Here is a 27,706-nt window from a genome sequence, read left to right on the forward strand (position 1 = left end):
AGAAAACCGCAATTTTAATTTCCTCTTCAAAATTTCTCTCCAACCATTCCCTCTTATCTAATAAGATGGAGTTGAAAATGAATCCCACCTTTGGTCTCCAATTTTTATCTTTCACATAGAGATCAATAAAATATTATGAGATAAGTTTCTCAATCTCTCTTTCTTCTCTATATTCTTCCATTATGTTGAATGTTGAATGGAGTTGGATAGATTTAATTCTTCTTCTAGCACTGACCATTCTATGAAAAGAAAAGTAATGTTTTTATCTCTCTCTTTTAACCATGTGGCTCTTGACTTCCCTCCTATAAGTAATGAAAATATTGCTATGCATCTAAATCACAATACTCGCTAAATAGTATAATTAGAACAAAATCCGAATGCATATTACAGATATTCTCCATAGCACCCACAACTCACATCAGTGCATGGCTCAGAGATCCTACGATAAAGCATGAATACCTAACTCACCCTAAATGCGGCAAAAGTTGAACAGATATACCTAGCTTAATCCTACAAAAGCCGATGGGTTCAAATATTATTGTCAGCTCCCGAGCAAGCGGGAGCGCATCAGGGCCGCCCAAGAGACGGTTGAACAGATACTATCATCCTTCCAAGAGCTTAAAAAAAAAAGAATGAAGCACAAACTTGTAAAAGCCCTCCAAACATTCACAGTTCGCCTCAATATAACTCTATTTCAGTATCTTCCATATGGATGATATCTGCTGCTGGCGGCACCGCTGGCCCCACGTCCCCTACTGCCACCATAACCACCATAAGCCGCGCCATATCCCCCGACGGGGCCACCATAACCATCACCATCATACATGGACCCACCAAACCCACCCCCAAATTCGGCACCGTACCCATATCGGCCATACCCACCAAAAGCACCAGCAGGGCCTCCACTGTATCCACCATACCCTCCATCCATTCTCCCACCATACCCACGACCACCACCTCCTCCAGCTCTATAACCACTGTACCCAAATCCACCGCCGCCGCCGCCGCCAAAGCCCCCGTATGAGTTCCCACCACCATAACCACCTCTTCCATTGCTTCCGTGATCTCCACCAGCTCTTTTTGGTTCAGCTTTCTTGACTTCCACCTACAATGTCAGTCCGACGTTTAGCAAGGTTTTAAATTTTGATTTCAGTTTCAATTTCGGCTTTGGCTCCCACCGAAATCGAAATATTTCGGTTTCAGTGAAAATTTCGGTGAAAATTTTCAGTATCTCTAAAATTTTGGAGGAAATCTTGAAAATAGGCATGAAAATAAAATTCGGCGAAGTTTGGGAAAAAATGATTCAATGTGGATTTCAATTCGGTCATGGCCGAAACTGAAATATTTCGACTGTTTTGGCCGAAATTTTAAACTATAGTTTTTAGAATATAAAAACATATCAGGGTTTCAAATTTGATCCATTTTCCCCTCCAATATGTCATATGTCAACTCACCTGTTTACCTCCAAGCTCATGTGTTTTGCCCTTTGAAATGATTTCTTCAACTGTGTCCTCACTCTCAAAGGTAAGAAAGCCAAAACCTCGTGACCGCCCAGTACTGTGGTCCACCATTATCTGGTGTTCGACCACAGTGCCATAGGAAGAAAAGTACTCCTTAAATTTATCTGCAACATTTGAAAATTTAGTCAGATGCGAACCAGTAGACACAGACTAAGTCTTGAATATACCTTCGGTTAGAGATGAAGGTATTCCACCCACAAAGATTTTCTTTGTTTTTGGTCCCACTTTAGCTGCCATATCCTCCCTCGGGACGGTCCGCTTTACTTCAACCTGAGGTTACAAACATCTAATGAGACGAACCAAAAATTTAAATACATTGAATAGGAAATAAGTAAAGCCCCCAGTCTAGAATCAAGAGAAATATAGTCTAGGCAAGCTTACTGTTCTGCCATCAATAATGTGTTCATCCTCCAAAACTTTCTCCACAGCAGATGAGTCAGCAAATGTCACAAATCCGAAACCCCGTGGCATTCTGGTATGCTTATCCCTCATGATTACGGAATCGGTGATCACTCCATACTTCTTAAAATGCTTGGTGAATGTGTCTGGAGCAAATTATCCAAAAGGAATCAGGGAAACCATCACTACTAAGGGAAATGCAACAAAAAATAGAATGTGAAACATGCCCTTGAGCAAAACTACAATTAAAGAATCAAGAACATCTGTAAGCAAAGCTATACTCCACAGTTTCTCATCAATGTTTTTTTTTCCAATCACAAAAACAGGGGCTTCTTCTATAGGAGTACAATCAGTTATGGACGCATATATGCTTCACATGGAAAGATTTCAGGGATAAAAAAATGCCATCAGTGTAAGTTAATAATTATTGACAAACCACATTTTTCAAACAGCTTGTTGTTCTATTTGTGTCCATAAATGAGTATTTTTTTATTTTTTTTGAAAGGTAAAAGATTTATTGATTGCCGAAGGCGAAATACATCATAGAAGACGATAAATTTTGGAGATGATAAATTATGGATACCAATCATAAAAGCATAAAAAATGGTGTAAAGCTAAGTAAGAAATCAGATTCACAACACAAATAACTATAGGCCATAGAGGAATCAGTGAATGTCTTTCGAAAGCATGGCATGTAAGTTGGCCAAACAGACCAAACGAGATGTGACTGGGTAGGTAGAAAGAAGTATTTCCCATCCAATAGCAGTTGACGCTTGCTGGATAGGGCGAATCCCTTCCTTAAATAGATCGATGCTTGTTTAACTTAGAAAGAAACCTTGTCTATGCAATGATGAGCCCATCCAAAACCCATTGACATAAGACCCCGTGAAGTTTGTCAGCAAGACATAAACCTTTCTCATATCAATCTTCATCATTCTCCCATTGCCTGTTGGCTTCAAAGAAGTATTATAAAAGAAAGACGAAAATACCACGAAGATCTACCTCCCCCTCAAAAAACCCATATTGTTTGGACCCACCAGAAAAGGAACTGCCCGCATACACTGATGTGAAACTATGAAGGATAATGTCATAATGCATCCAATGATGTGGCTCCAGAGATCATGAATCAATGAAATAAAGAAAACATTAATTCTTCTAAGAAGCATCTTTTAATTCTTTAAAAATCTTCCACATACTATCCCCCCTAAGGGGCTGTGTGGAATTTTGGATTTAGGGGAGAAAATTATTGGGAAAAAAATTCAAAAAACACATTCCATGGGAAAAAATTACAGCGACCAGCAGGAATGAATTTTTCATTTAAAACAGGGAAAATTTGGATTTTGGAAAAACAATTCCATGAAAAATGAGCTAGACAAAGTGCCAATAACTGGAAACCTCACTTTCAGGGGAAACAATTTCTGAGAAATTCTTTTCACCTGACCCAAATACCAAACAGCCCCTAAAAGACCCCACTAACAAACAGATGTTAAGCAGAAACATCATACTGACTTTCAAGACTTTTAGGACGAAAGAGCTAGATCAGCCTCCCAAACCTCTAATCAACTGAAAATATTTAACCACTAACCCTGACTTTGTCCAACCTTGGCAAAGAATAATATGAGAAACTCGCTGGAGGGATTACACAAACGGACTTTGAAATGAGTTGAGAAGTTTCTGACACAACAACCTTAAGAAGATAAAAATACAAAATTCTTCCATAGAATAGCAAATGCAAGAACGAGAATCAATTCAATCAACAGCTTGATTGAGGAAGAGGATCTCATTGAAGATAAAGACCTGATCAAGAATATTATAGTATTAGTGCAGCACTTCCAAAATCTCTACGCAAAGGAATATGAGTCGAGGCCAAAGCTGGATGGCATGGATTTCAAGAAAATAAGCCTAAACAAAAGTGAATATTGTTGTTGGGGACCAATTTTATAAATCAGATGCTGAATTTCAGCAGCTGTATTGGAAATCTTCCAAGGTCCTATTGCTTTGTTTCTTCCCCAAGCCAACACATTAGAAATCCTTCTGCTATTAGCGATCCAAGGACGACATTCCCATACAATCGCAAACCCCAAAAAAAGACTTCTGCTCTGACTCATTAATGTCACAAAAATCGGCTGAGCCTGAAAATGATATTAAAACTCTACCACTCCAGTCACAAAGAATACCTCCTATTCTGGCCCGGCCCGGATCTCCCTTAACGCCCCCATCAAAGTTCAACTTCTGGTGGAGGCACCCATTTGGGTTGGACTGTTTATCTTCAACTTCTTCTCAACAACTACTTGCCAATTCCTGAGCAATTCACCCAAATTATAGCTTCGCAAACACATTTCGTTTCTTCCCCACATGTTCAAATCAATATTAATGTCTACCAAAATCTTTCCCCAAACTCTTTTTTTTTAATGGCAGTAAATTTCATTAAAAGAAGATCGAGATGGTCCGGAGAAAAAGAAAAAGAATACAATATACAATGAAAAGGAAAAATGAAAGTAAGGATGCAAAATGTCAAAGATCTCCAAATCATCCTTTCCCCAAACTCTTTGCCTTTTCTTTTAATATCCGGTTATTTCTCTCTTTCAAAATGTGCCAAATTAATGCATACGGGACACTCCTCCAAATAGCTTGACCCGTATAGCCAAAAGGTCCACCGCTCCAACCAAGCAAGATGTTCTTATAGATTTTTGGAGCACCCAACTTAAGCATAAGCTCTCAATGATGGACTGCCATAGCCGGTTATATGAATGAAGAATGGACTATCAAGTGATCCAAAGATTCTTCCCTCTCCCTGCAGAAAATGCACCAACTAGAAAGATGAAAGAGAGAAATGCAACAACTCTTGGAGGGGCTGCTGCTTTCCAAAATTTTGCCCACCTTCATCTTTCCTTGTTGGAAGAGTTTATCCTGCAAAAATAAATGAACAAACTGAGAAGGCTGAGAGCCGGGAATCCAGATCCAAGTCGCTGACCCACTAAAGGTTTGTTTAGTTGATTTCCAAGAGACCAAAAGGAAAAGAAAAGTGTCATGACTTTTTCATTGAACTGGACAGAGAGTGTGTTTAGTTGGGTTTTTTTTTTTTTTTTTTTGTTAAGTTGACACGCAAATCCAAATTTCTTAAGTGAAAAAAGGTTTCTGACGATTTCCATCATTTCCCACATTGTTTCAACGGAAATGGGTGTTTTATTTGACTTTTCTGTTGATCGAGTCTCTCTCTCTCTAACTGAAGCCGCCACTGATTAAAACTCCAAGCGGACATGGAGAGAAGGTTGAAGACAGCAAAGATGAAAGTTAGGTAAGAAGGGTGATCGGTTTTCAAAGAGTAGGGAAATGATTTGATGCCGAGTATTTGCATTGAGAAAGATTGAAGGAAGAAGAAGAGGGGGTTTTTGGTGTTCTTCAGAGGGGGTTTTGATGTCCCTGATAGCTCTTGCCGTAGATAGGTTTGATGTACTTCCGAGAGGAGTCGAAGAAAGAAGACTGGAAATAACAAGAACAGAGGAAGAAGAGTCGTATAGCGCAAGAAGAAAACGAAGAATCACAACAAAAAGACAAAAGAATGTAACGGGCATTTTATATTTTTGTTTTATGGGGACATGATACGATTGTCTTTTAGAAATTTCTTTTTTTCCAAAGGGAAAGATGCCCATCTAACTTTTATTTTTTTTATTTTTTATTTTTTGGAAAATTTGAAATGGACAATGTAATTTAAAAAAAAAAATCAAAGTTTTAAAGTTTTATTGAAAAAATGTCGATAATATTTTTTTTTGGAAAAAATAATTTCAAAATATATATGTTTTCCATAAAAGAACAAAAATAAGCGTGAATTTTGAAGAAAAATACGAAGTTTCGCTAACGTATTCCAGCCTCGGCAATTTCACTGTTCACGTATCAATATGATAGCATGATCCTAATTTTCTGATCAAGATTTATAGAAAAAAGTGCAAAAATATAAAGATGCCATGGTTTGGATACAACAACAAAAGGGCATCGAACCGGTGGTTAGAATGGTAGACTTTAGGCATACCTATACATATGCATTAATATATATGATAAATATGCCAACCTATTATAATTTACGAAGAGTGTCCCCTTTAGTGATTTTATGATTAAAGGAAAAAAATTATCGATAAGTTAAACCACTTAAAGGCCCGTTCATGGTTAAAATTTTATCATCATCTTATTATAGCTTATAAGGGGAATGCAATGAGAAGCTCTTAATATGAGAAGACAATGAGAAGAAGCTTCACCTAGGCCAACCTGCACACAACTCTCAACTCAACTCAACTCAACTCAACTCAACTCAACTAAGCCTTTGTCCCAAATTAGTTGGGATCGGCTAATGAATCCTTTAGAAAATTTCATGAAGAAGGTGAAAGGATCTACTCGGCTCAAATTGACTAAGTCTAATCCCGACACTAGTAGGGTTCATCTACATGGATCATTTTCTTCCATTCTATCCTATCCAAGGTCATGTTCTCTCTTATGTTCCTAGCCCTCAAAGTCTTTCCTCACTGCTTCTACCCAAGTTGTTTTCGGTTTGCCCCTACCTCTTTTTACTCCAACTTGGCACGAGTCACTTATTGTCACTGGAGCATCCAAAGGCCTACGTTGGATATGCCAAAACCATCTTAAGCGGTGCTCTCTCATCTTCTCCTCAATTGGTGCCACCGCTACCTTTTTATGGATGTCTTCATTTTTAATTCAATCTAACCTTGTGTGGCCACACATCCATCTAAACATTCGCATCTCTGTTACACTCATCTTATGCACATGCTACTTCTTGGTGGCCCCACATTTTGAGCCGTACAGCATGGCTGGCCTCACAGCTGTCTTGCAAAACTTTCCTTCAACTTGGTAGGTATTTTACGGTCGCACAGAACTCCAGAAGCATGCTTACACTTAAACCAACCTGCTCTTACATGATGTTAAGATGATTAGGATCCTTTATCTAGAGGGAGGCACTCGACTTGCAGACGACACAATGGAAAACCTTTCTACTACTAACTAATTCCTGAGCAATTCACCCACATTATATAGCTTGGCATACTATTTTCATTTCTTTCCCACGTGATCAAATCAATATTAATATCTACCAAAGCTTTCCCCAACTCTTTACTTTTTCTTTGAATATCCAGTTATTTCTCTCTTTCTAAATGTGCCAAATTAGTGCATATGGGACGTTCCTCCAAATAGTTTGATCTGTTTCACCAGAAGGTCCACCGCTCCAACTAAGCAAGATGTTATAGATTTTTGGAAAAACCTAACTTAAGTAGAAGCTCTTAATTAATGCCAACCATAGCTGGTATATGAATGGACACTGGACCATCAAGTGATCCAGAGATTCTTCCCTCTTCATGCAGAAAATGAACCAACTAGAAAGAGGAAATTTTCTCTTTTTTAAGACGTTCGCGTGTATTAATTTTCATGCCAGACAATGTCCAAGCAAATGCAATAACTCTTGGAGGGGCTTTTGCTTTCCAAAATTTAGCCCACCTTCATCTTTCCTTGTTGGAAGTTTATACAGCAATGAACGAACTGAGAATGCTCCTTGAGGATCAGGAATCCTGATCCTAGGAATTTGTTCAGTTGATTTCCAAGATGGAAGTTTATACAGCAATGAACGAACTGAGAATGCTCCTTGAGGATCAGGAATCCTGATCCTAGGAATTTGTTCAGTTGATTTCCAAGAGACCGAAAGGAAAAGAAAAGTGAGACTTTTTCATTGAAATGCGCAGAAAGTGTGTTTAGTTGGTTTCCAAAGAAAAAGTTATTTTTTTTTTGGTTAAGTTGACGTGTGAATCCAAATTTCTGTTTTGGTTAAGTACCCGTATTTTGCATTTTGTTTTAAGGGGTCATGATACGATTGTCTTTACAAATAAAAGAAATTTCTTTTATTTTTTAAAAAATGATAGCCAATTTATTGATAGGCGACTGAGATGGTCAATATACATAGATGGAAACCAAAGAAAAAAAATACATATAAGCAAAGATACAGGACTAAGGGGGAGAGAATCATAAAGAGCAAACACATCCTAAGAAACACCAACTCTCGCAAGACGATTAGCCACTTGATTTGCAAAGCAACGAATATGAGTGAAAGACCAAAATAAATGAGCCATCCAATCAAACATTTCATCAAAAGAGTGGATTGAACCACCAAGGTGGTTTTTGGGATTTCTTAAGCCACCTAATGACATTCATAGAGCCTCCTTCAATTATTGTATTTACCACCCTATCTCTCGCTAGCAACTTCCGTCCTTGATGAGCCGCTTTCACTTCGGCCTCTGAAGCATCGGCAATCTTGATAGGGCCGACAAATGCCCACACCACCTCACCATTGCTACTTCTTAAAACACCTCCAATGCCGGCCGGACTCGGATAACCAAAGCTGGAACCATCAAAGTTAAGTTTCACAAAGTCGGGAGCCGAAGACAACCACTCTTGGGATAATTTGAGCTTGTGGTCCGCCGATCGACAAACTACTCTCCACCCTTCCAAGAGATTATAAGCCGAAACAAATCTAAAGGAAGGTAAGGTCTTCACCCACGAGATTGTGAGGGCAATAAATCCAACGAATAGGAAATCCGGCGATCAAAAAGTCCCTTTGAAAACTCCAGCGTCCTTTTCTTTTATTTCTAAGGGGAAAGTTGAAATTTTCTTAAAAAATTGAATAGGGCGAAATTATTTAAAAAATCAAAGTTTTGAAGTTTTATACGGTTTTATTGAAAAATGTCGATATTATCTTCAAGAAAAATAAAAAATAAGCGTGAATTTTTCAGAAAAACAAAAAGTTTTTCTAACATATTCTAGCCTCGGGAAATTAACTAGTCAAGTATCAATATGATGGCGTGATCCTAATTTTCCAATCAAGATCTCTAGAAAAGAGTGCAAAAATATAAACGTGTCGTGGTTTGGAGTCAATGGCAAAAAAGGCATAGATCAAATGGTTAGAATGGTTAATGTTAGGCACAACTATAAATAAGCATTAACATATGTGATAAATATGCCAACCTATTATAATTTAGGGAGATGATAAATGCACCCCCTTTAATTATCAAGAATGCCCCCTTTCACTGTTCAATAGAACAAAACCACTATAAGGGGGCGTTCATGGTTAAATTTTATCATCATCCTAAGTATAAATTATAAGGGGGACGCAATGACAAGCACTTAATACGAGAAGTCAATGAGAAGCTTCACCTAGGCCAACCTACATGATGTCAACATGATTAGGATCCTTTATCAAGAACCCCTCGACTTGTAGATGACATACTGGAAAAGCTTTTGTGCATCCCTACTTCTTGCCAATTCCTTAGCAATTCACCCACATTACAGCTTGCATACTCTACATTTCTTCCCCACATGATCGAATCAATATTAATATCTACCAAAATATTTCCCCACATGATAGCCAAAAGGTCCACTGCTCCAGCTAAGCAAGATGTTCCTTACAGATTTTTGGAGCACCCAACTTAAGCAGAAGCTCTCAAAAGCTCTCAATGATTGCCTGCCATAACCGGTATATGAATGGACAATGAACCATCAAATGATCCAAAGATTCTTTCCTCTTATTGCAGAAAATACACAAACTAGCAAGATGAAATTTTCACATTTTTAGACGATCGTGTGCATTAATTTTCCGGCACGCCAATGTCCAAGCAAATGCAACAACTCCTGGAGGGGCTGCTGCTTTCCAGATTTTTGCCCACCTTCATCTTTCCTGGTTAGAAGAGTTTATCCTGCAAAAAAAATGAACGAACTGAGAAGGCTCCTTGAGGATCGGGAATCCTAATCCTAGAGTCCGACACGCTAGGGATTTGTTCAGTTGATTTCCAAGAGACGGAAAGGAAACGAAAAATGTCCGCCTTTTCATAGAAATGGGCAGGAAGTGTGGTTACTTGGTTTCAACATAAACCTTTTCTTTTGTTAAGTTGACGTGTAAATCCAAATTTCTGCGGTGTAAAAAGGTTTCCGACGATTTCCATCATTTCCCATCCATATTCTTTCAATGGAAGCGGGTGTTTCATTGAACTTTTCCATCGATCAGGCCTCTCTCTCTTAACGATGCAGCCACCGATTAAAACTCCAAGTGGCCATGGAGAGAAGTCTGAAGACAGCAAAGAAGAGGATGAGTTAAGAAGGGTGATCAGTTTGCATAGAGAAGGGAAAAGGATTTGAATTTTTGCGGTAATAATGGAGGACACCAAGGATTTGCAGCGAGAAAGAGGGGTCTCGAAGGAAAGAAGAGGATCAGTTACGAAGGGTGATCAGTTTGCATAGAGAAGGGAAAAGGATTTGAATTTTTGCGGTAATAATGGAGGACACCAAGGATTTGCAGCGAGAAAGAGGGGTCTCGAAGGAAGAAGAATCAAAGGAAAAAGAAAAGGGGGTTTTGGGTGTTCTTCCAAGAGGGATTTTTTTATGTCCCTAGTAACTCTTGTTGTAGATAGGTTTGAACTTCATCCGAGAGGAATCGAAGGAAGAAGAATCGAAGAAGAAGAATAAAAGGAGGAAGAACGAAGAAGAATGTGCAAGAAGAACGAAGAAGAATCGAAAATTGCAAGAAGAACGAAGAAGAAGAGTCGCAAGGGGGTAAGGAGACCAAAGAAAATGCATTGGGATCCGATAGTGGAGAAGGTGGAAAAGAGATTGAACACTTGGAAGAGGAACTTGGTATCAAGGGGAGGAAGAGTCACATTGATAAAGGCGGTTCTGGCCAACATTTCAATTTACCATTTCTTGATGTTTAAATGCCCTATGAGTATAATCAAGAGGCTGGAGCTAATTTAAAGAAGGTTTTTATGGGACGAGGGATTGCAGATAAGCGCATATCTCTCTTGTGAAATGGGAAGAGGTCTACAAACCCTTTAAAGCTACAGGTTTAGGGATTAGAAAGCTAAAGGAAATGAATCAGTCACTTCTTGGAAAATGGTTATGGAGGTTGGAGGGGAGGAATCTCGGTTATGGACAAGAGTAATAGTTTGTGAATATGGGGCATTTGAAGGACACTGGGAGTCAATGGCAGGTTTAATAAGATTGGAATTACAGTGTGGAGAGATATCTTAAGATATCTGCATATCTTTAAAAAGTACCAGGTTCAGAGGTCGTTCTAGCGATTGGATAAGATTTTGGTTTGATCTTTAGTGTGCCAATCTTCCTTTAAAGGATCTCATCCCTAAGTTATTTGTAGTGTCTGCTTTCAAGGAGGGTCTAGTGAAGGATTTCTTTGAGAGAATGAAGGATCAGGTGTGTGGTTGCCGAGATTCAGAAGAAACTTCTTTGATGGAGATCGGTCGGTGGCCAGGCTTTTTGAAATTTTAGAGGGTTGCTACATTAAGAGAGATGGTGCAGGTAAAAGGGTATGGATCTAAAATTCTTCTGGAGAGTTCTCCATAAAATCTTTTTATTCCCTTCTTGTGTCATGCCCTTTTGCTTGGGTTTGGTCAACCCAAGCCCCCCATGGTCGTTGTTTTTTGTTGGTCGGCCCTTCTTGAGTGGATTCAAACGATGGATTTTTTGCAAAAGCAGGAATTGATGATCGTAGACCATTGTCCTCTGTATAGAGCGTGGAGCATAGATGCAGGAAACGCCCAGGTTGAAGGTGAAACGCATTTCCACGGAAACGCGTTTCGGAAACGGAAATGAAACGGCATTTTAAACTCTGTGAAACGCCTGTGAAACGTCCGTGAAACGTCTCTTTTAATTCCTGGAACCGTATGTGAAACGTTTGGGAAACGCGTTTCCCGTATCGTGGAAACGAGTTTCATGGGGAAAAAAAGCTTTTTAGTAAAGGGGGTTGTCCCGAGTATAAGAGTAGTCATAAATAACACTAAAGGGGGTAGTCCCGAGTATAAGAGTAGTCATAAATTACACTAAATGGGGTTGTCCCTTGTAAAAAGAGGGATCGAAATTGTAAAGACTTAAAACTTAAAGTCTAAAGACTCTAAACTCTAAAACCCTAATCACTCACACCTCTTTCTTCTCTCCTTTGACTGCTGCAACTCTCTCTCTCTCTCTCTCTCTCTCTCTCTCTCTCAAAACGACGGTCTCCCTCACCCGTGTCCCGACGGCAAAGGTAGTTCCCACTCTCCCTCTTTCTCTCTATTATATTCTTCTTCCATGAGATTTCTCCCCTTTTAACTCCAAAAAAAGGCCCTGTTTGATTGAGATTATGAGAAGTTGTTAAAAATGACAATCAATTGAGAGCCACAAGGACCAAAGTCACCAAACTGATTAATGGGCTCAAAAATACGTTTGATTTTGAGTCCATTAATCGGTTTGGGGCTCACAAATCATAGTCAGTTGTTAAAAATTTAAAATCTCAAACGAACAGATCCAAATTCCTAACTCTAAGAAGCCTTGAAAATTTCAAAGAATAAAAATTGTTAGGGCTTATTTTTTTCCCACCGAATCCATTATTCCATTCTATCAGGCCTTATTTGGAATTGGGTTGCAAGAAAAACCTTTCTGATGGAAAATTATTTCCTTAGAAATTTTTCTTCCAATGATGGGCAGTGATATTTTCCACCCATGATGTGGACTTTTAAATTTTTAATGCTTTTGGAGTTATTGGTTAATTTGGACGGGTATTAACATAAATTGAGAATTTGACACTAGTTCAAGTTATTTCCCAAACGTTTCCCAATGAGTTTCACATGTGTTTATCTATCGTTTCCCGTTTTTCGTTTCCCCTTTGATTTTTTTCATGCGTTTCACGTTTCCGTTTCATGTACCGTTTCCCATTTCCGTTTCCCGAACTGGTAACTATGGGGTGGAGAGTATGTGGATCATCTTCTAATTCATTGCAAGGGCGCTAGGGAAATATGGAGTGGTCTTTTGGTTAGATTCGGCATTTCTTGGGTTTTTCCATCACACCTCTTCCAAACATCTCGACTCATTTTGTTTCGCCCAAAGGTTCACCTGCTCCAACTAAGCAAGATGTTCCTTATAGATTTTTGGAGCACCCAACTTAAGTAGAAGCTCTCAATGGTTGCATGCCATAGCACGTATATGAATGGAAGATGGACTGTCAAGTGACCCAAAGATACTTCCCTCTTCTTGCAGAAAATGCATCAACTAGATGGATGAAGTTTTCTCTTTTTTAGACGGTCACACGTATTAATTTTCCTGCATGCCAATGTCCAAGCAAATGCAACAACTCTTGGAAGGGTTGCTGCTTTCCAAATTTTTGCCCGCCTTCATCTTTCCTTGTTATCAAAGTTTAATTTGCAAAAAAATGAACGAACTGCGAAGGCTCCTTGAGGTTTGGGAATCTTGATCCTAGAGTCTGAGTCTCTGAGATGCTAGGAGTTTGTTCAGTTGATTTCCATGAGACGGAAAGGAAAAGAAAAGTGTCCGACTTTTTCATCGAATTGGCAGAAAGTATGTTTAGTTGGTTTCAATAGCAACCTTTTTCTTATTAAGTTGACGTGTAAATCCAAATTTCCACAATGCAAAAAAGGTTTCTAACGATTTCCATCATTTCCCACCCACATTGTTTCAACGGGTGTTTTATTCGACTTTTTTGTCTCTCCTCTCTCTCTCTCTCTCTCTCTCTCTCTCTCTCTCTCTCTCATCGAAGCAGCCACCGATTAAAACTCCAAGCGGCCATGGAAAGAAGCCTGAAGACAACAAAGAAGAGGTTGAGGTAAAAAAAGAAGATTAGTTTTATTAGAGAATGGAAAGGATTTGAATTTTTGTTGCGATAATAGAGGACGCTGAGGATTTACAGCGAGAAAGTAGAGTCGAAGGAAGAAGAAGATGGAGATTTTGGTGTTCTTTAGAGACAAGTTTTTTATGTCCGGAGTAACTCTTGCCGTAGAAAGGTTAGAGGTTTTTCCGAGAGGGTTCGAAGGAAGAAGAATCGAAAAAGAAGAATGTAAGGAAGAAGAATCGATAATCGAAGGAACAAAAGAATCGCAGGAAAAAACACAGAAGGATATAACGAGTATTTTACATTTTTTTTAAAGAGGCATGATACGATTGTGTTTTTAGAAATTTCATTTATTTCTGAGGGGAAAGATACCCATCTAACTTTGAATTTTTTATTTTTTTTTTAAATTTGAATAGGTATTTAAAAAGTTCAAAGTTTTGAACTTTTATACAGCTTTATTCAATAATATATTTTCAAGAAAAAAACAAAAACAAGAGTGAATTTTGAAAAAATGAAAAGTTTTGCTCAGATATTCTAGCCTCGCCGATTTCATTCGTTAAGTACCAATATGATGGTGAGATGTAATTTTCTGATAAAGATCTATATAAAAGAGTGCAAAACTATAAACATACTATGGTTTGGATTCAATGGCAAAAAGGGCGCATTGAACATATGGTCGGAATGGTTATGTGATAAATACCCTAACCTATTAGAATTTAGGGAGATGATAAATTCACCACCTTTTTTTTTACCAAGAATGCCCCCTTTTAGCGATTTTATGATTAAAGGCAAAAATGATCAATATAATAAAATCACTATAAAGGGGTGTTCATGGTTAAAATTTTATCATCAACCTAGTATAAATTAAAAGGGGAGTGCAATGAGAAGCTTCACCTAGGCCAACCTACATGATGTTAACATGATTAGGATCCTTTATCTAGAGGCCCTTGACTTGCAGACGCCAAACTGGAAAATCATTCTGTTAGACCATTTATATCCTTTCAATCAAATAATTTGAATGTGGATTGATTATCATTTTAGAAAAAATCTTCATTTACAACACATTCATCAAACAGTTGGACCCATCCAATAAGTTTGATTTTCTGATTATGTCAACTCCATGATAGGACATACCAAATGAAGAGTTTTGAATCTTTGGATCATAGTAATATCACGTGAGTAGACCCAACTACTCATATTAAAGTTTCTCATGGTATCGTCCCTTGTATATATATATAGGAACTTGCTAGCGTCCATCGCAAAAGACATTTCGTGGATGGGTTGTTGCATGTGAGAGCAGCCACACGGGCTCACTTTTCATCAGATTTTGTCTTCATTCACGAGGTGGCTGCTCTCACATGCAACAGTTCGTCCGCGAAATGCCTTCTGCGATGGACGCTAGCAAATCCCATGTATATATGCATATAAGATTTAGTTGGCAAGCCGATTTTGGTGATGTAACATGAATTTTTTTTGGGTCCTTGAAAGCGCAGCAACCTAACAAATCTGGCAGGTTAGAGTGTCCAACCTAGGTGTGGACAAGTGCTACTGGGTGTGACAAACAATGGACTGGAACAAGTCGATGATTGACTTGGGGAGTTTTAAAATGGTGATTCAATCAAACCAATGAAATAAGAGATTCTATTTTCCAAAAATGTATGGGGAGGGAGAGTAAAATTGATGAAGAGTGATTGGGTTCATACATTATCCAGACAAAATTGTTATACCAACCAAATGCATATGAGACAACTTGAGTTTTCCCAAAATCATTCACCCATGACACAACCACGAGAATTCTCGCGCTATCATTGGGTAGTGGTAGATATTGTACAAAGAAAATAACAACTCTGACATTAGGCTCATCGTGAGCTAGTAAGTTTGTTTAAGATCTACAAACGACACAAGACATGCATGTGGGTTCCTGGCTGAGAATGGTGACTAAGTATGTGCATGAATGGATGGTCTTCATAACATTAGAGTTTCAAAACTTAGACGATCTTGGCCAAGGTAATCGGGCAAGTCAGTGATTGATGTGGTCATAACTCAGATGAGTAACACGAGTTCTAATTTACTTGGTAAGGCAAAATGCAGACTTGGGCAAGAGCTTAGCCCAGGTAAAAGGAGTCTGTGATGGACTTGGGGAGTTTTTAAATAGTGCATAATACAATTGTATCAATGTTGGAACAACTTCGCTCATAATGACCCTTCACATCAATATACATGGACATCGTGATGGACTGCTGGGTTCGTGATAGAGAATGGCTGTGGGGCATAGTCAACTAGTCCTCTACTCTTGGAACTTTCATCACTTTTAGAAAATCGTGCTAGCGGCTAGCACTATTGACTCAGGTGAAACGTCTCCACTTGCTTGTCTTAATAATTTAGGCAAAGATTTTGTTAAGTGTTTCATACCTCGTTAATCATGTTACATCCACACCTTAGAACAATCAAACATTTAAAATGACTAAGCTGACTATGCCCGTTTGTTACAACCATAAATATAATGGATTTATTGCTCTTGATCCCCTCTCACGGGGTACGTAGGCAACTTGGGATTCTTATCCCAAGTTCAGTCAAACCTTTCAAAATAAACATGTTCAAATCAGTCAAAAACACAAAAATTCTTCAAACAAATCTTTTACACTGGTTTTCAAAAATATCTTCCCCTAGAGTTAGGAGTCTGTCCTAGATGTTTCGGGTGCCTTAGAGTTAGGATATGTCCTAGATAGGTTGATGCTTTGTGTATCTTGCCGTGTGAGTGTCTCTAGAGTTAGGAGGCCTCGAGTCGTGGTCAGACACTTAGTCGAGCTGATGGTTAGACTAGGATGCACTTAGTTAGCTCATTGTTTTCCTTAGGACACGCAGCCTAGTTACACATAGGATATAGGAACCACCTGCATTAGTTTAGGGCTAACTTGCAATAGTTAGGGTATATAGGGAGTCCTAAAAGTTACAATTCACGTGAACTTAAGCAATCGCACAAGAAGCTTTAAAAACTAGTCGAGTCTAGTTGATCGAGTCAAGGATAACGGTCCTAGATGGTTAGGCATCGTAGTTTAAAATAGGTCACCAAACTACGTTGACTCTGATTCTTCCCAAGGCCGGATACGTAGAGCAGCCGGGATGGCCTTCCTGGTCCGAGTCAAGTATCACATTAGAGTCTAGGGTTTGTCGTGTCGAATCGTGGGTGGAGTCGAATTGTGATGTGTGTTTTGTTGTGTTTTCTTACTTTCATGTACAGACCTTATACCTTTAGCTGTAGCATGCATGTGTTTGTCCATCAGAACTTAGACACCAATTATGTATGACACTCATAACCTAGCTATGTTTAGGTGACACTTCTTTCGTTTATCTTTTGTGCGTGGTTATTATTTTCATCCCCGAGTCATGCATGTTTAGGTAGACGTTTTCTCGGGGATATCCGTTCCCATTTCACATGATTTTCGCCCAAAATTCTTCAAAGTTAATAAATAAATGGCATAAGAGATAGGGTGTTTACACTCGGGCGAATTGGGAGCGCCTAACACCTTCCCCATTCGTCATCAGGCAAGGACTTTTGTATCTCTGGTTATCCATTGCAACAGAGTATAGTATGGTATCCAGGGCCTACTTTCTTGAATGGCGACTCTGAGTTATTCTAGGTACGTCTCGGTTCCGGACTTGTCAATCAAGAGGTATCTCATTTTATATCGTCACTCATGCTGTGAGGGGCACTCTTTCGAGAGTTCCTTTGTAGAGCTCTCCTTCACGTGTGGAGATCTTAGAGGATCGACGGGGATCTCGTATCCCCGCCACCTTCCTAGGGATCGGCGTCCATCTACAAAGTATAGAATTCAGGTCGGTCAATCTACAGAACGGAATGGTTTGTTACAGCCAGAAATATAATGGATTTATTGCCAACAAGCTGATAACTTGATTGTTATAGATTTAACACTGCCACTGCAAAGAGAAATCCACTTCATACCACAACAGTTCTGCATTATACCATAGCACAAAGTGACTGCTCAGTAGTATGTTGTCGTGCAAGACAAGGATGGAGCTAATTAAATGACTTTCGAAGTTAGCTACAATCCATAGCTCAAAGAAGTCAAGTAACAAAGGCATATCATTCTCTCAAACGCATTTTATTAGCCTGACAGGATAAATAACCCATAAAACAAACACAACATAGAAATGTAATCAAGATATTGATCCCTAAGGCCCTGTTCGTTTGAGATTACGACAACCATGGGTGAGACCCCAAACCGATTATTGAACTCAAATTACATTAACTTTTGGTCCAATAATCAGTTTGGAGTCTCACCATCTGTTGTCATAATCTCAAATGAACAGGGCCTAAATGTGTCACGAAAAATAATTTCGCGATTCAACTAAAAGTGAATTAATTCATCAATCAAAATACAACTATTCAACTGCATTAAAAACGTAATACACAATATATATACATAAATACTGATGTTTAGGGCATACCTTCAGTAGTGTCCCAAGCAACGCCTCCAACGAAGATTTTTCTACCAAACAATAAAATTAACGTTATTTGGGAGACTAAATTTTAAAACCCACAGTTCTCCCTAAATCTAAAACATCAGAATCTAACACGTAGAAACAAATACACAGAAAAATCATCTAAAATTCTAAAAAAAAAAACCCTAAGACCTTATGACTAACCCTGAAGAGGAATCACGAGCGGGACGCTTTATATCGTCTCCCGCACTATCTACGAAATCCATTCCAGGTTCAGATTCTTCTTCTTTTTGTTGTTGTTGCTGCTGCTCTTGATCTTCTTCTTCTTCGAATTCTTCATCTTCTTGTTCGAATTGTTCTTCTTCTTCTAGATCTTCTAGTTCTTCGTCTTGATCTTCTTGTTCGAATTCTTCCTCTTCATCGCCGCTAATGGCGATGGAATTATCTATATCAGGCTTCTGTTCAGCAACATCCATGGTTTTCTTTGTGTTTTTTTTTTTAAATACTCACTGCCAATAGATCTGCAAACGAGCAAAAGATTATTCTGCTAACCCTAATACTTTCTTCCTCCTTATTTTTTTCTAACCCTAAAAACACATAGAGAGAGAGAGAGAGAGAGAGAGAGATCAAAACCCTAATTTAAGGACAGAAACGTGATAGAAATACCTTAATATTTATGATTCTAGGGGAGGAGAAACTTTTCTTTCTCCTAGGATTTTCGTTTTCGAAAGACGGCGATCCAAACCCTAGCCCGCAGAAAAAAGGCGCCGCTGAAGTTAGAGAAAGTAAAGACGAAAACGAAATTTATAGTGAAGATGGGTAAATGTTTTTTTACCAAATAAATATGGAAATGTTATCAGCACAACTAAAATTTGATATTTGCACGAACTCGTCTGTCATTTTTTGTTTAATTGGCTCGTGAGAGTGATAACTAGGAACCTTCTGATAGTATGAATTAGCGAAAATATCAAAATACGGTTGTGCTGATATCATTTCCGCGTGAGATTTGCTAGGGGACATTGCAGTAGGCATTTCTTGGAGTGTTTGTTAGATGAATTAAATGAATGAGACAAAATCTGAGCCTCCGTGGCTGCTCTATCATGCAATAGATGTTCCAAGAAATGGCTTTGAGATGGTCCCTAGATAATCTCTTTTCAAATAAATATAGTTGATTTATTTTAAGGGAGATGATTTTTTCACTCCACTTAGGATGGTACACCCCCCTTTTACGTGAATTGTCAATTATGAGCAGACTACGTTTGTTGACCTCAGATCACTTTAAGAGTGGGCGTATCAATCCTAAGGGGGACGAAAAAACCATCTCCCTTTTTTAAAGGGAAATATTATTACCACAACCATATTTTGATATTTCCACGAACACAACTGTTATTTCTTCTTTAATTTAACTAGTAAAAATGCCTGGCTCATCGACATAAAAAAAAAAGAAATCATATGTTGTTTGTTTTTTATATCAACATGGATAAGCGCTTATATCTTGAGTGCTTGTGCAAATGCCATCAATCATTTTATTTTGTCTCGAAGATGATCATTGACTATTTATCTTAACTTATGACATGATAGTCATATTGAAGAGACTTGCAAAGGATTTTCATTTGCTTTATGATCACTTCCAAAGGGTTTTCCCATACTATGGTGATGACTCTACTTTAGTTGTAAACTTGTCTAAGTGAAGTAAGCCTGAAAGTTCTCAAACTCAACAATCAGATAAAGCAGGGCCTTGTGCCAATTTTATTGATTTTCTAGTGAAGTTTTAGTACATAAATACTACCAATATGCCTCATAACATTTACCCAATAATATAAAATTTTGAAAGCCAATTTAGAACCAACATAGCAAAAAATATGAAACCCGTAACATGTAAAAGCGTTAATAAGTTCATGTAATTAAATCCCTGTGTTGTTTAAGACTCTTTAACGTGTGCCTATAGCAAACATTCATTATTATATAAATCTCATTTTGGTCAGTAGAAGTCTATGTCTAGAATCATAGCAATGTGATATCTCTTTACACGGATCCATGTGGTGTAAGCCCATGTAGTGAAGTGTTTTTCAATAAGGCGGTAGGGGTCCCCACCAAACCCAAATTACCAATAAAAAATGTAGCGAAGTTTTTTTCAAAAAGTATTTTACGGCCTACACCAAAGGACGATCCAAACCGTCCATTTGATCATTCCCATATGATGATCCCATCCCTACAATGTAAAGAGGAATGACATATTTTGGAAACCTCTATATATCACTGGGTTGGGATCATCCTATGGAGATGATTTTTGGCACACAACCTATGGTGTAAGTTTGTATAGTCAAATATATTTTAAATGTATCGTAATAAGGGACTATAAGGGCTTATTTTGATAATGACACCCTGTCGTGCTTTCAATGGGAAATGTGAAATGTCTACGGGAATCGGAAGCATAATCAACATAAGACAACAAGCATGTAAATCCTTCTATTGATAATGACACCCATTATTAAAGCAAAGGAGTGTGGATATCATTTCTTCAGCTTGATATCACCATTAAATATTTGACGGAGCAGATTTTCCTCACCAAATGACCAATATATTAGCCCACTTAGATAATATATAGACGATTTAACTACACCCTTGTATTGATAATGACACCTACTTTTTTGAAAAATAAGGGACTATCATTTCCACAAGATGATCCCAACCCTTCGATCTATAGAGGTTTCCAAAATATGCCCTTCATGTATAGATTGTAGGGACTTGATTTTTGGCACACACCCTATCTATGATGGGCCTTGCAAATGAATGGTTTGGATCACCACAAAAATTGTGGGAGCCATGTGTTTGGGCACTCAAGCTCATATAAGCTTAAATGAGCTGAAGCTCATGAAGAGGAGTTTTTTTTTTTTTTAACTTTTTCTACAGTGACCATCCATCAAGGTCATATGATTTCTCTAAAATGGGCTAGTAACAAGTTAAAGAAGTTGGTGTATATAAATAGGGAAATGTTATCCGCACTACTGTATTTTGATGAGGGCACTCCTCACTTTATGAAAAGTATGGTATGGCCCGCACCATAGGATGATCCAAACCGTCCATTAGATGGGCCACGGCATAGGTTGTGCCCCAAAAATCATTTCCATAGAGAAGAAATTTGCTTGTATGTATATAAACATTCACAAATTGAAAGATTAGGATTTAGGTGAATGAAGCAATAAATAAGGGCGGTGATAAATTCACACACTACTTTTCAAAATGGATTGTACAACCCACAACATAGGATGATCCAAAATCAGTTCCATAGGATGATTCTAGCCCTCCGGTCTATAGAAAAACTCCATCTAATCAAACCTCTATAGATTGGACGGCCAGGATCATCCTATGGAAATGATTTTTTGGGGCACAACCTATTTACATTGTGACCCATCAAATGGACGGCTTGGATCATCCTATGGTGTGGATTGTCAAGTCGATTTTGAAAAACAGGGGGTGAATATTGTAATAGAAGGGGATGAATTTATCACTGGAGATAGTTTCGTTACAAGAAGGAAAATAGATGGCAGGATACGAACAAAGAGGCATTAAAGCAGGATATAGCTGGCTTTCTTTTCCTAGACATAAGAAGAATTTTAGCAAAAGATGGGAAAAGTTGGGAATCAAAAAAATTGGCAGAGTTTGGACGCATCATTGAGGGGTAAAGAGTGGAATGAAGAAAGTGGCATGGGATATGAATGGGATTTTTGGCAAAGAGTAGAATGAATTGGAAGGATTCAGGCTTTGACGTGTCTGGGTAGAAAGACATAGGTCTTGGAAGTATATGCAGACGCATGGATGCGATGGGATAGCTGGAATAATATAGTCAACGTTTGGAGTTATCTTTGAGGTGCAAAATAGGGAATTGCTAGGAATTCATTGCCCAAAATGAATGCCGAGAATACCCTTAATGCTCTGTTTGGTTGCCGGGTTTTTTTTGTTCCCGGGAGTTATGTGGGAGAAAAAAATACCCTGGGAGATAGGTGGGAAAAAAAAGAAGTCCTGGAAGTATCCTGGTAAAATAAAAATCCCATGTTTGGTTATGTGGGAGAAAAAAATACCCTGGGAGATATGGTGGGAGAAAAAAAAACCTTTGTTTGGTTGCTTGAACTGTTGGGTAGAAAAAAATTCTTCTCAAGCTTCTTTTTGGTTCCTAAGTTTATTTTTGTTCCTAGGGTTATCTTGGGATGGGATGAAAAGGCAATCATTACAAAAGTGGGATTAAAAAATTCACCCCACAAGTAATCATTACAAGAGTGGGATTAAAATAAACCTAGTGCTAAAAGGCAACCAAACATGGGATGGGACCAAAATTTAACTTACTCTCCCACAAAACTCCCAGGCACAAAAAAAACCCAGCAACCAAACAGAGCATAAGGAAAATCAGAAATGTCAATGCAAAAGGTATTGTGCTGGGATGTGGGACATGAATGGAAATAACACAAAAGTGAGGATGACTTTAACCCCTTATTCACACTTTATACAGTATAAGGATTGTCTCGTGAGAGCATTTTGGAAACTGTAATAACCTTTTGACAGCTTTCTAAATAGCTCTCTAAAGCCTATGTTTGCATGCTTAGGCATTCTTTAGGGAAGTAAGTCTATGGAAAGGGGCAAGATTTTGGATATCATGTAAACTGTGGGAAATATTTTGTTTGGAACTTTGGATGCAAATAACCGGGAGAGGGAGAGATAGAGAGAGGAGGAGGAGGATTACCTATGAAATATGTCTTTTTTTGAGATAGGGTTTTGCTTTGCTGACTAGTGCCCTAAGGGTGACTTTTTGCTAATGATTACCTATTAAATGATGCTTAACGCTTTGAGATATTTCATATCGAAGAAAAGTGACGCGACCTTTTTGCTATCTGATAATCTCTAAGGCTTTGGATGTTACTTTGGCAAACAAGCACACCAAGTAATCCAATAAAGTGCATATTTTTGCTTAAGGATTGAAGAAATTGGGATTTTCACTAATCTTAAATACTTTACAATGAACTAATGAGTGTTTAAATAGAACACTCAAAGGATAAACATGTAAAGAAATAATCTCAATCTAGTCTACTTTCCTAACAAACCTACCTACATCAAATTGTCACCAAAGCAAATCAAATCTAATATCCTAATTTATTTAACTTGCACCATCTAACCTACTTACTAATTTAATCTAATTGCCTCATCTAGCCAGATTAGTACATTTAACCAACATGCCTAATCTACCACCAAGATAATCCAACGGTGGATCTCAACACAATACAACCGTTGGATCTCACATATTCTAACAGGGATTGCTTGAGGATCCCGTGCAACTGACATCCGTGCAACTGACATCCAGACACAGCCTAAATGACAAGATTGGTTAGCGGAAATATCAAAATATGCTTGTTCTGATATCATTTCCTAATAAATATAGTCGAATTTTTAGAGGGAAATGTTATCAGCATAACCATATTTTGATATTGCACAAATCCAGTTGTCTTTTCTTCTTTAATCAGCTTCTGCAAGTTTTTTGGGAAACATAATCACCTTTTGATGACACTTTAAATACTAAAAGACAAGATGGTATGTGAGAATATCAGAATATGGATGTGCTCCCTGAAACTATTATCCAAATAGTGTTAGTGGAAATGGTGTCAAAAGGGGTGTTCATTATCCAAATAACCGAACCAAATAACCAAATAACCGAACCAAACCGAATTGATTCAGTCGGTTCGGTTCGTTTTTTTGCTAATTCGGTTCGGTTTTGGTTTTTACTTTTGGTTAATTCAGTTATTCGGTTTCGGTAATCTTGGGAAAAAAATTCGGTTAACCGAAATTAACCAAAAAATGGTGTTGGGCACTCCGCATGATGATCCAAACCGTCCATTTGATTGATCACAACTTCAATAGGTTGTGCCTAAAAAACCGTTTCGATAGATTGATCATAGCCCTCCGATCAACCGTCCAAATAGATTTGTTTGTCTTTTTCTATCACCAACCGAATTTTTAATCGGTTCGGTTTTCGTAAAATTCGGTTTCGGTTTCTTAAATTTGATAACCGAAATTATTTCGGTTATCAAATTTCGGTTATTTCGGTTCGGTTATAACTGATTGAACACCCCTAGGTGTCAATAACGAAGGGAGGTGATATATTCGCCCCTTTCTTTCCCTGGCCAGCGCCCTCTAGTGTATTTATGACTACCCTTTACACTACAAGAGAGGAGAACATGTAAGTTCCCAAGCGATATAACAAACTAGAAACATATGTTATAGAATAAATGATATGAGACCCAAAAGGAGACCGATAGTGGAACCGAACAAGTAGCCTCTTTACATGTCATTAATCTTGGGTCTGGAATTTTTTTTGGGGGCCTTTTTCTCTTTAATACTCTTGATTCCACTCTCGGTCTTCTTAGCAACACTATATTTTATATGCGCTATAAGGAGGCTAGTGAAGGTCATGCTATTTGGTTGATCTAAACAATCGATTTCTTGGCACTGTCCCAAAAAAATTTTCCAAGGATAATCCTAGACCCTGTTTGGATTGCGTGAATTTTTTGGAAAAGTTTGGAAAAGAAATTTTTTTTATTAAAAAAGTTTTTCCCTGAAAATATTTTCAATTAAGACCATGCCTGGCTGCCGGGGTTTTAAGGTGTCTTTGCAAAAGAAGTCTTCTACTTTGGTCTATTTGCGAAAAGAGCCTTCTTGTTTGAGAATTTGCAAATCGGGTCACCACGTTTGAGTAAATTTTGGAAATGACATTATGCTATCAGTTTGTGACCAAAATACCCATTTTGGTATACAATAGAATTCTTGGCCCATGTTATGCATGGTTTTTTAAAAAAAAGGGGGGGGCCATCCCATCAAAACATGAGGTGAAAACTTGTGGGCCTTACCCGTACACGGGTCAGGTGGAGATCGTGGGATTACTCCATCGAACCTTGAGGCAAAAATGGTGGGCCGGTGGGCCCCACCTAATTTCAGTTGGTGAGACTCACCGGATGAGCATGTAAGGCCATGTAAGGCCATCGTGATCTTTCTACAAGTAAAAAAAAATTCTATTACAAGTAGTCTAGTCACAGATTGGTTGCATGTCCTGATTTACGAAATTAACTATTCATGATGACTTTTATTTGCAAATTGTCAAACTAGAGGTCTCTTTTTGCAAATAAAGCAAAGTAGAAGACTTCTTTTAAAAAACCCAGTTTTTCCATGATAAATCAGTGTCTCCAAATGGTGAGAGAAAGGTGGTACGGCCGGCAACGGGGCGGGGCGGGGCCGGATGTTGCATTCCCCGCCCTGTCCCCGCCGGAAAGACCATTCCCTGCTTCGGGGATGCTGGGAATCCTCATCCCCGCCCCCCGCGGGGAATACCTAATCCCATCCCCGCCTCACATAAAAATCCTCACCTCAAAAAAGCTTTTTAACACCCCAAAAAAAGAAAAAGACAAGCCGTGTTTGTGCACTTATCAAAATATGGTAGTGCCAATATTACTAGCATAAAAAAAATATTTACTGTTAACTTAAAAAACACTAAAACAATACTAAAATAAGAGGATATTGATAATGGGTTGCATATTAAAACGGGGCGGGGCGGGGCGGGTCCATCTCCATCCCCCATCCCCGCCCCGTTCGGGGCGGGACGGATTCCCATTTTAACGGGTGAAATTGCCAGCCCTAAAAGGTAGGGTAGTGGGAGATGGAGAGAGATTTGAGAGGACAGGATTGAGATGAGCTTGAGAATTAGCTAAAAATAAGGAAAAGTCATCCAATTTTGAGTAGAGTTTTGTTGTTTCTTGATTTTTTAGCCACTTCTCATGCTCATCTCAATAATGCCCTCTCAAATTTCTCCCCTCCTCTCCCCTCTCTCATTTTATCATGAAAACAAAAAAAAATCTTGGCTGCCAAACACGGCCAGAATGTTTTTTCAATGAGAAGTTTTTTCATTGAAATGTTATTAATTGTAAATATTTTCATGGAATACACTTCTAAAACATGATATTGTGCAGAAAATAAAGGGATGAGTAGAACCGATAGATTTCATAATTTTTAGGTTTTTAATGGAATTTGTAAGTTCGTTGCGCACATGTCATGATGGAGGCCTTGTGCTTCCTTTTTTCCAGAATGGGATCCCATTTTCCTAGCAATCCTCTATTTTCAGTGTAAGCTTTTTCAATGAAAAGTTTTTCACTGAAACATTTTCATTGAAAATTTTTCCAATGAAAATTGGTTTCACTGTAAAAAGTTTTTCATTGGTTTCACTGTAATTTTCTTTGAATAGTTTTCCATTGAAATAATTTCATTGTAAAGTATTACGATGAAAAATTTTCACTGTAAACTTTTTGCATTGTAAATATTTTCACTAGAAACTTTGTCACAATAAATATAGGGAAATGATATTTATGCCCCTTTTGATCACCAGGGACACCCATTGACAGTGTACGTTGCAATCAAAGCCCCTGGATTTTACTGACATCAAGCACATTATCCCCCTTTTTGTCATTGATACACTGTCAATGGGTGTCCCTGGTGATCAAAAGGAGCGTAAATATCACTTCCCTAAATCACTTCCCTAAATATATAGGGAAAATTACATTTACACCCCCTCTAGTTTCTGACACATCCACTTCTACCCCTATAGTTTAAAACGTGACAACTATACCCCCTGTAGTTTCAATTTGTATAGGGTAGGCTCCCGCAGTTGACGGTTCGTCCACAGATTGAAGGGTTAGGATCATCCGATGGAGCTGATTTTTTGGGCACACCCTATCTATGTCAGGGCCCATCAAATGAACGATTTGGATCATCCAAACAATGTGGGCCCATGCCCGAATCCAAACACTACCAAAAACACAGTGGGCCCATATTGTTTGGATGATCCAAAGCGTTCATATGATGGGCACTGACATAGATAGGGTATGCCCAAAAAATCGGATCCATCGGATCATCCTAACCCTTCAATCTGTGGGCGACCTTCAATTGAGGGGGCCTACCTTATACAAATTGAAACTATAGGGGTGTGTAGTTGTCACGTTTTAAACTATAGGGCCTGGGGGTAGAAGTGGATGTGAGAAACTAGAGGGGGTGTAAATGTAATTTTCCCAAATATATATTTACAATGAAAATCTCTACTGCAAAAATAATTAAAACTTCTACAAGGAAAGGCTGAATTAATGTTGGCACTACCGTTTTTTTTTTTTTTTTTTTTTAATGACCCTTACACAGACTCATCTAGTCTTTTCGTTTCTATTTGACTTATAAGAGCTCATTGGCAAATCAAGGTTGTGTTCGGCAACCATTAAGACAATCAATTTCTCATCTTTTTTAACTTTTAAGGGAAGAGAATGGCCCACAAAGCCGGTTTCAAAATGTTCTCGCTCTTACAAGCTCTAGGATACTGAAAAGATGGGATTCTGTGAAGCAACTCGGAGTATTCCTCAGATTCTCATCACTCCGTTTCTGCCCCTTTTTGGGCAAGAATGAGAAGCCTGCGAAACACACGGTAAACGCCCAAACATTAGGCAACTTTTTAATATAAAGACAAGACGAGTTAGTGCAATTATCAAAACAAGGTAGTGCCAATATCAGTAGCCAAGTTTTGAATGGTAAATATTGAGAAAAGTGTAGCTACACATACGTGTAGTTAACTAAGCTACACCGACGCCTT

At 38.4% G+C, this 27,706-nt stretch overlaps 1 protein-coding gene across 1 annotated transcript; it reads right to left on the reverse strand.

Annotated features, from left to right (window-relative positions):
• Nucleotides 1–332: 332 nt before the first annotated feature.
• On the reverse strand, nucleotides 333–18,845 carry LOC143851363 (uncharacterized). The gene is made up of 7 exons (XM_077360769.1): nucleotides 18,709–18,845; nucleotides 18,247–18,563; nucleotides 18,049–18,089; nucleotides 1,902–2,065; nucleotides 1,688–1,790; nucleotides 1,455–1,624; nucleotides 333–1,105 (listed from the first exon to the last, which is right to left on the reverse strand). The coding sequence occupies exons 2-7, from the start codon at nucleotides 18,516–18,518 to the stop codon at nucleotides 695–697; spliced, it is 1,161 nt and encodes a 386-aa protein (XP_077216884.1). The 5' UTR covers nucleotides 18,519–18,563; nucleotides 18,709–18,845; the 3' UTR covers nucleotides 333–694.
• Nucleotides 18,846–27,706: the final 8,861 nt, after the last annotated feature.

This window comes from Tasmannia lanceolata, unplaced genomic scaffold (assembly GCF_043159265.1).
Source record: "Tasmannia lanceolata isolate RefF3 unplaced genomic scaffold, GAP_Taslan_0.1 ptg000003l, whole genome shotgun sequence".
NCBI classification, from domain to species: Eukaryota; Viridiplantae; Streptophyta; class Magnoliopsida; order Canellales; family Winteraceae; genus Tasmannia; species Tasmannia lanceolata.